General features: G+C 48.3%; 1 protein-coding gene across 1 annotated transcript in view; it reads left to right on the forward strand.

Annotated features, from left to right (window-relative positions):
* Positions 1-9,610, forward strand: part of Cit (citron rho-interacting serine/threonine kinase) — a 134,351-nt gene that overhangs the window by 105,091 nt on the left and 19,650 nt on the right. Inside the window, exons 23-31 of the mRNA XM_055605951.1 lie at positions 1,016-1,178; positions 1,449-1,613; positions 4,865-5,002; positions 5,470-5,650; positions 5,800-5,891; positions 6,750-6,854; positions 7,053-7,222; positions 8,316-8,396; positions 8,563-8,698. Of these exons, the coding sequence (XP_055461926.1) occupies positions 1,016-1,178; positions 1,449-1,613; positions 4,865-5,002; positions 5,470-5,650; positions 5,800-5,891; positions 6,750-6,854; positions 7,053-7,222; positions 8,316-8,396; positions 8,563-8,698 (1,231 nt within the window). The remainder of the gene's footprint in view (positions 1-1,015; positions 1,179-1,448; positions 1,614-4,864; positions 5,003-5,469; positions 5,651-5,799; positions 5,892-6,749; positions 6,855-7,052; positions 7,223-8,315; positions 8,397-8,562; positions 8,699-9,610) is intronic.

Consider the following 9,610-nt stretch of genomic DNA (forward strand, 5'->3'; position numbering starts at 1 on the left):
GGTTATATGAAGGTTCCCCTGTGAGGATTGGCTTTCACAAGCCCAGTCCATGTGCTGCCCAACTGCTGCAGCTCTCATCTTATGTTGGCCAAGTGTTCTGAGTTTCAGAAGGGTTTCTAAGGCCTTGCCAGTTTCTTCCCAAGGGTCCTAGCACACTGCAGTAACCGTGGCAGCAATTTTAAAGGGAAGGACTTGATGACTTGGAATAGCCTGTGGAAGGGACTGAGGCCCACGGCTGGCCTCAGTATTCCCTGGGTCAGCTCTGGGGCTGAGGTGGGGAGCGCGTGCTGGCAAGGGAGGGTTTCTCACACACCATGTTACCATATATGCTTGCTATACTTCATGATATTTAATCTTTTTATTTTTATTTTAGCAGCGGACTATTGTCTGGTTGTGTCATTGATGTAGTTAGGGTGTTTACATTTGTTTTCCTTTTAGTTAATTTTTGTCAGATGCGTGATTCCATTTTTTTTTCTCTTCTGTGTACAGTAAATGTTTCTGTTTGTATTTTTTTTAGTAAGCCCTTTGTTTTGATATCATTTTAGCATTTGTTTTCCAATTTTGCTTTCTTTTCTTAAAAATAAAAACAAACACACCCCTCCCATGTTCTGTCACCAATCAACATGAGACAAGTTCAAAGGCAAGAACGACCTCTGAACCATAGCCACCTCTCCCAGCTCCACACTCCATCCATCCTGATTGCATTTTCTGAGGGGGAAAGACCCAGGAAATGGCTCTCCTGTCTTGGGAATGCTAAAGGAAGAGGTGGTGGCAGTTGAAGCATCTTTAACCCTCTTGGTGAAAACTTCCGCACCCCACTCTTTTTTTCAGCCGACTGGAATGGCTGAGGCTCAGCCTCCCCTCCCCCCCCTTCACATGCCATTTTTCCCCAAACACACTTACAGTGAGTATGTGCCTGGCCTTGGTGGCTTGCTCCTCCCGAGTCAGCTTTCCTCTAGCTTGGGTTCAGTGTCAGTTTCTAGGAGTTAGGAGATATCTCTGTTTCCATTGCTAGGGTTTATTTAGTCGACGGAAAGAGGACCCTGCTTTGCCCACACAGGTTCCTCTGCAGTACAATGAACTGAAGCTAGCCCTGGAAAAGGAGAAAGCGCGCTGTGCAGAGTTGGAGGAAGCCCTTCAGAAGACCCGCATTGAACTCCGGTCTGCCCGGGAGGAAGGTAGGAGCTCTTGGAAAGCCTTCAAAACTATGGACCAGGCTGAAGACCATGCCCCCTGAGACTGGCCAAAACTAGCTCAGCATCTTTGTTTGTGGCCTGTGCATTTTCATTCCCAGCGTGTCCCATATTTGAAAGTTTTCCAGCCTCCTCAGTGTTACTGAGTTAGCACAACACGTGCCCTTTTGGTCTTGGGTCCTTGAAAGACAGCCATAGGTAACCTCCACTAGGTGGCTGAGTCAACTGAAAGGCTTTGTACTGGTGTCTCTGCAGCTGCCCACCGCAAAGCCACAGACCACCCACACCCGTCTACGCCCGCCACTGCGAGGCAGCAGATTGCCATGTCTGCCATTGTGCGGTCACCCGAGCACCAGCCCAGTGCCATGAGCCTGCTTGCCCCGCCGTCCAGCCGCAGAAAGGAGACATCAACTCCAGAGGGTATGCTCTTACCACAGCCTGTTTAATACTGTTTTAACCAAACACCTGAAACAGGGTAGTTCATAAAGAAAAGAACTTCATTTGACTGAGAAGTCCAAGAGTGTGATGCCAGCCAGCATCTCTCAAGGACATCTCACTGCTGCCTAGTGTGGTAGAGGGAGTTTTGTGGCCAGGCAGAGCATGCTGGCCCAGGTCCTCCTCCCCCTCCTCCTTGTAAAGCCAATGCAAGCACGGGAGGCTTGTCCTCAGGACTTCATTCCCGGCGTCTAAGGCTGCGGAAGGTCTCCTTTCCGTTCTGTTACCCAGAGTCAAACACTGTAGTTTCCAGCATAGCTTATGCTGATATTCAGTTCCATACGTGATACGAATATAGTTCGAGAGCGTGAACATTCTGGTGGTGCACACCTTTAATCCCAGCGCTCAGGAGGCAAAGACTGGCAGATTGCTGTGAGTTTCAGATGAGCCAGGGCTACATAGTGAGACCCTATCTAAAAGCAGTGGCAGTGAACATGAGAAAAATTAACCTTTGTTTCTTAGGTCCACTTTAAAACAAATCTCACTGACACTGTCCTGTACCCTGCAAGCTATCTCAGTGTTATTTAAAGTGCTTTGTAGTAGTGGGTTAGATACGCTTCCCTCTGGCAAAGAGCTGCCTGCATATGTTGTGAAGTGTGGCTATGTGAGTCCCTACCAAAGCAGACCTGTCCTTGCTGCCACCTGCCTTACACGACATCCTGTACCTCCAGAAGTGGCTGACGGATGAGTCCTTAGAAACAAATCAGTGGGTGAAAGGTTATGGGCACTTCAAATGTAACCAATTTGTGGCCAGTTGCTATGACCACTGACAGAGTAAAGGGTTTTCCTTGTGGTCTCAAAAATAATGTGTCACACAGAGATGAAAGGGACGAGGAGAATGGTTTGAGAAGCCTTGGGAGAGCAGAGTAGAGCTATCACTCAGCACCCTGGCTTCACCATCAACCTTCTCATGTTGTGAATCAATCTGTCTGTCTGTCTATCTATCTATCTATCTATCTATCTATCTATCTATCTATCTATCTATCTATCTATCTTTCTACTTTTATTTGTTTTGAGTTTTTGAGACAGGGTTTTTCTGTAGCCCTGGCTGTCATGAACTCACTTTATAGACCAGGCTGTCCTTGAAGTCACAAAGATCCACCTGCTTCTGCCTCTCCAGTCAGGCTGTGAATTTTGATGACATTGTCTTGTGGCTGTGGACTTGTGGGCCAAAGTGCCTTCTTACTGTATTTATAGGACACTTTGGTCAGAATGCTTAACTCTAAAAGTCACCCAGATGGGAAAGAACCTGGCTAGGTGTCCACTGCCAGGTGTCCTGGAGCAGCTCTCTGGGCACTGTGGTTTCCTATGTCCCTCCTGGGTGTGTATCCTGCCCTCTGGGTATCGCTGTGCATTCGTGTCTCTTACTCCTTACAATATCCTGAGAAAGGAAGAGGGCGGTGTGGTAAGGAGACCTTAGCAAAGCAGGGCTTGGGGGATATTCTGAGCTCTTTTCTGTGTAAAGTTGCCTCTCACAGGTCACTGTGGAGGGAGAGCCAGTAAATGGGGTGGCGTGGGGGTGTTGGGTGGCTGGGCAGCCTTGTTAATTTAACAGCCTTGTTAATTTAATAGAAGTGTAAGACTCAGTTCTTCAAACATTAAAAGTTTTGAACAAATGGTTATTCATGGGAAAACTGGATGTAGGGACTGGAGAGATGGCTCAGAGGTTAAGAACACTGGCTGTTCTTCCAGAGGTCCTCAGTTCAATTCCCAGCAGCCACATGGTGGCTCACACCATCTATAATGAGATCTGGTGTCCTCTTCTGACGTGCAGATATACATGCAGACAGAACATTGAATACATAATAAATTAACTCTTAAAAAAAACTGGATGTAAAAGAATTCTTCAGTCAGTTCTTAATCAAATAACAAAAAATTCTGAAGTTCATAATTATTACTTTTAAACTGGATTCTATGAGAAGCATTACATACATCTTTCATGACTAAATATTTACAAATAATTAGGACTCGGCTTGTGGTTCGCACCTTTAGTTCTAGCATTCAGGAGCCAGGGGTAGAGACAGGCAAACCTCAGTGAGTTAGGGCCAGCCTGGTCTACATAATGAGTGAGTTCCAGGCCAGCCAATACTGAATGATGAGACCCTGTTTCAAACAACAATAACCACCTCCCTCTCTTAAGTGTTCACAAACATGTCGTCATTCAGCCAGCTTCCCACCAGGGATACGTTCTCAAATAAAGTAATTATCAGGTCATAGAGCCCTTATGATTTATATGAATCAGGATGCATGTGCAGTGGCTACAATAATTTTATAATTCATGTTTCAGCAGTTTAATATGATGTGCTTCCCACGCCCTGCAGATCACCTGCTTCAGATGTACGGTTCAGTGTTTTCAGGCCATTGTAGTGTTGTCTGATCATTATCACTCTGACCATAGGGCACCCCTGAACCGTGTCAGCAGACATTCTGTATCTGTCGCTCTCCCCACCTCTACTTTACTTCTCTGTGGGTTTGCTGGCCTAGGTCTTTCTCATGAATGGGATCACACTAATTACAGCCCTTTCTGACTGACTCTCCAGGACACTGTGTTCTTTGAGATCCACCCACATTTTGGCCCGCATCACCGCCGTGTTTCTTTTTTTTAATGTGGCTAAATAATATTTCATTGCTTGGTGCCACATCTTACCACTACGCTACAGGGGGGTGCTTGAGTTATTTCTGTTTGTGATTTTGTAAGTTGTGCCACTGTGAGCAATGTGCAGGATTTTTGTGGGCCTGTGTGTGTTTTCCATCCTCTTGGGCATAAGTCTAGTAGTGGATTTGCTGGAATAATATATGTATTGTATTCTATGTATAGCTTTTTGAGGAACTGTCCGACTGGGTCCCAAAGTAGCTGTACCATTTTCCATCCCCACTGGAAAGTTGTCATTCCTCCACATCCTCTTCAACCCTGGTTTTCCATTTCTCAGATTCTACACATTGTAGTGACATGGCACCTTGCTGTGGTTTTAATTTGCATTTCTCCTAAAGCCTAGTTACACCTTGCATCTTTTAGGGTACTTTGGGACCATTTTTCCTCCTTGGGAGAATATCTAGTTAAAGTGCTGGGTTGCAAGAACTCTGAATAGATTCTTGATACAAATCCAAACAGGGGGCCATCTCTCCCACCCTTTGGATTTTCGTCTCACTTTCACTTAACAATCTTTTCCCTGTAGAATTCAGCCGGCGTCTTAAGGAGCGGATGCACCACAACATTCCTCACCGGTTTAACGTTGGCCTGAACATGCGAGCCACCAAGTGCGCCGTGTGCCTGGACACCGTGCACTTTGGACGCCAGGCATCCAAGTGTCTCGGTAAGAGTGGGTTGCGCGTCTGTCTGGTGGAGGCAGCGTTTAAGCTGCCGTACAGTAGAGTCACTGCCGAAGCTTTTCCCTTCAGTGGGAGGGCACTGTTCCCTTTGTGATTTCAAACTCGGCTTCAGCTCGTGACCCCCAAGTCAGTATGAAAAGCTCTTCCATCTTTGTTCATTTCCAGCCCCTTGGTGTCAGGCTGGTGTCTCCTCTCCTGGCTTGAACTGGAACGAACATGTGCACATATTCCTGAACACACCTCTGTGGGTGCATAGACTGAAGCCAGGAAACCTGGCTGACACAGTAGCTCTCTGTGTCCCTGTAGGAGCGTGGCACCTTGGAGAGTATAGGGTTCACCTGTGTGCCCAGCTCCACTTGCAGTCCTCCTGGGGGTGGACAAGCTTGGGCCTGGCTGGAACTGCCCAAGCCCAGGTGGGCGCGCCTTCAGCATGTTCATTGCTCTCCTCTAGAATGTCAGGTGATGTGCCATCCCAAGTGCTCCACCTGCTTGCCAGCCACCTGTGGCCTGCCTGCTGAATATGCCACACACTTCACCGAGGCCTTCTGCCGTGACAAGATGAACTCCCCAGGTCTCCAGAGCAAGGAGCCCAGCAGCAGCTTGCACCTGGAAGGGTGGATGAAAGTGCCCAGGTACCATCGCAGGGTGGCCTGGACGGTCACAAGCCACTTCTTCTCTTCCTCTTCTTCTAGGGACGTTTCTTTGAGGAAGCCCCTCCCACTTGCTCCAGCCTCATTCTTTTCAGTTCTGACACTTTTCTTGTCCATCTCTCTTTTCCCAGGAATAACAAACGAGGGCAGCAAGGCTGGGACAGGAAGTACATTGTCTTGGAGGGGTCAAAAGTTCTCATCTATGACAATGAAGCCAGAGAAGGTAAATTAATGATTTAGGGGGAATGTCAGTGCACGCGGCTAACCCAGGCCTTCCAGTGTTGGAGTGAAGGCTTTGTTTTTAGTTTTTGGTTTTATTTATTTATTAATATTTAAAAAAAAAGAAAAACAAAAAAAAAAAAAAAAAAACCACAACTTTTTTTTTTTTTTTTTTTTTTTTTTGGACTGCCTCACAAGCCTTCTCTGCTTTCCCATTTTTCAAAGTGAAAGGCCAGGTGACTTTTCTAAAGGTTATTGGTGCGATACTCAATCTATAGGTCTCCCCCTTGAAGAACCCGCAGGGTGCTGCCCCGAAGATCCCACCTGCTAACACACCAGAGAGCTTCCGTCTCAGTCAACTAGCCCACAAATCCGCATCGCCACCACAAAGTTGACTGTGCCACTCATATGACACGCTTTATTTATTTTTTATCTTTCCCCTCTGCACCTCTTTCCTTTCTTTGTCCTTGTGCAACTTTTTATATGCCTCTCCTCTGCTCTGCTCTGCTTTCCACTGCTTTCCTTTGTTCTGTTCTCTCCCCTCCCTCTCCTCTCCACTTCTCTCCTCTCCCCTGCTCTCTTCTCCTTTACTCTCCCCTCCCCTCCTCTCCTTTCCTCTCCTCTGCTCTTCTTTCCTTTCCTCTCTGTTCTGCTCTCCTTTCCTCTCTCCTCTCCCCTCTTTTCTCCTCTTCCTCTCCTCTCCTCTCTTCCCTCCTCTCCCTTCCCCTCCTTTATCTTCCTCTCCCCTCCTCTTCCTGCCTCTCCCTTCCTTTCCCCTCTCCTCTTTTCCATCTTCTCTTTCTTCTCTTGTTCTTGGTCCTGTTCTTTTGTTTTTCTTTCCACCCTTCCTCTTTGCACCAAGCTGGACAGAGGCCGGTGGAAGAATTTGAGCTGTGCCTTCCCGACGGGGATGTATCTATTCATGGTGCCGTTGGTGCTTCTGAACTTGCAAATACAGCCAAAGCAGGTGAGTGGGACCCAGAAGAGCCCTGCCCAAGAGGTGGGCTCAGAGTGGGGACATGGCAGTTTTCTCTGCCCAGTCCCCCAGCTTAGCAGGAACACAAGTTGCAGGCTTAATGGGATTCTGATACCATGACAGCGTCCCTGTTAGGGGGTGGGTTGGGGAGTGTCCGTGGCCAATCTTGTACTCCCTGAAATCTTGTAGATGTCCCATACATACTGAAGATGGAGTCTCACCCACATACCACCTGTTGGCCTGGGAGAACCCTCTACTTGCTAGCACCCAGCTTTCCTGACAAGCAGCGCTGGGTCACCGCCTTAGAATCTGTCGTCGCAGGTGGGAGAGTCTCTAGGGAAAAGGCAGAAGCTGATGCTGTGAGTATGACCATGACCATGGGTGTGGCACTTCTCTCTGTAGAGTGTGTAGTTGTGGGCACTGACTGTAATGGTGGGAATCCCACTGCCTGGCAGGGTTTCCCTTCTGCTCTGTCTGAGGGCTGATGGCTGCAGCTAAGGTCATGACTAGCTTTGTGGTGTTGAAGGTGAAAGCTGTAGGCGGCACCCCTGTGGCGTGTGCCTGGAATAGTCTTACAGCAGCCACAGCGTTTATACGGAAGACCTTCTGTTTACTCTGTGAGGTCCTTGAGTTATAAGCACTTTGCTCATGAACCACGAAGCAGACACAATTCTGCTGATGAGCACCTGCACTCTGGGAAGCTGTTCACGGCCTCTCTAGCTGCCTCTGTGGCAGCTGCTCTCCATAGGCAGGTCTGAAATTCCACTTATCCTTAAGATGTTGCAGACATTGGTGTGCCTTGATTGGCCAACATTCCTGGATGCAGACAGCGCTCATTGCTCATTGGTGTTTGCCTGGCTGAAGACCAAGCAGCACTTTTCAGACACTTAGCAGTGGGAACAGTCTTGACCGTGAACCTCCTGAAGAATTGTGTCTTGTTCCACACACAAGCCTCTTGCTGAAATGTACGTTAATGTGTATACAATAGGCACGTGACTGTACTTCCTGTGAGCATCAGCCAGTGTGGGTTGAGGTAAAGAGAACTAGAGGCTTGGCTTGCCACCGACACTTGTGCTTTGCGCTTTTGTTGCAGCTGAGGCGGGGCAGGGTCCTTCCTAACAGCCCGTTAACTCTTTGTAGCTTTGTCTTACTATTTCCTATCGCAGCTAGCTTTTCATACCTACGCCACCCACGTGTGTGTGTGTCCGCACACAGCTGTAACTCCGAAGCTAATTAAGGGCTGCCCTGGAAAAACCAATAACAGCCTCAAACAGCCTCAGGAGTTTCAGTTAAAGCATGGAACCAGAACCTGGGCTCATGGCCCAGCGTGTGTGAGGTTCTGGTCCAGTGTGTGCTTTTGAGCTGTGTTTCTGTCCCTCTGGATGGTTTGGTTAGAGATAGTTAGAACTCACTCTGTCTCCTCTTCTCTATTTTTCTTTCCTGTATGGAAAGAAATTACTTGGAAACTCCCTGCTGAAACTGGAAGGTGATGACCGGCTTGACATGAACTGTACCCTGCCCTTCAGTGACCAGGTATGTTGCCTGGGCACCGGGCACCATCAGCCAGGGACTGGCTGCAGATGCACACTGTCAGGATACTGGCTGTGTGGGGGCTGGTGGGAAGGGGGTGGCTTTGCTGCTGTTAAGTACCGGATTGCTGTGGTGATGTGGCTTTGTCTCTGCACTTCTGCCCTGGCAGGTGGTGCTGGTGGGCACTGAGGAAGGGCTCTACGCACTGAATGTCTTGAAAAACTCCTTAACCCACATCCCGGGAATCGGAGCGGTCTTCCAGATTTATATCATCAAGGACCTGGAGAAGCTGCTCATGATAGCAGGTGGGAGGCCTAGTGCACAGCCTCCATGCTGACTTTTACGGGCAGCCCCTGGAGAGCTGAGTTTGATGTGGTGATGAGCAGAGGCAATCTCCTGACAGCAGGTTGGAGCAGCAGTGTCCGTTTTCTGTGTGTCTCTGTTGATGGTGAGCCTCAGCGGGTGGGCCCTTTGCCTACATTTGACTTCCGGTCACCGTCCAGTTTAGCACAGTCCGACATGCTCAAGGAACGCTGTGCTGTTCTGCCTGGTGGAGAATGCCATCTTAGGTTCCATTGCTATAGTGAAAGACCTGAGACCAGGCTACTGCTGAAGAAAAGAGGCCTGTTTACCCCACAATTGGGGAGGTTCAGAAGCCCAAATGGCATCGTGCAGCCTTGGTGAAAACTTCTCCTTGGCTGTGTCACCACATATAGACAGCATGGCAGGAGCATGCTGGCAGTCAGATGATTAGAACCACACAAGGACAGTGACTGGCAAGCCTGCTTCTTTATAAAGTTTCTTGTGACCTAAGACCTCCCACTAGACCCTGGGCCCACCTCTTTATCCGTTCACTTTTATCTGTGCATGGCCTCAAGGGCTGATTAAAGTTAAACTTCATTTTTCTCTTTTAGATGAAGTCTCATGTAGCCCACTCTCACCTTGGCCTCCTGATCCGTCTCTCTCCCGAGTTGTAGGAAATCGGGGATATTCTATCATGCTGGGCTGCGGGCCCTTTGTTCTAGTTGCCTTGGCCCCAGCCTGGGCTGTGGCCTCCTGAGAGCTTGCCTTCTGCACGTGGTCATGATGTGATTACTACAAGATCCTTCCTCTGAATTCACACTCTGAAACATTTGGTTACATTTCTTTCCTCTCTACACATCCTTTCCTTTCCTTTCCTTTCCTTTCCTTTCCTTTCCTTTCCTTTCCTTTCCTTT

This window comes from Psammomys obesus, unplaced genomic scaffold (assembly GCF_907164565.1).
Source record: "Psammomys obesus unplaced genomic scaffold, mPsaObe1.curated_primary_1811, whole genome shotgun sequence".
NCBI lineage: Eukaryota > Metazoa > Chordata > Mammalia > Rodentia > Muridae > Psammomys > Psammomys obesus.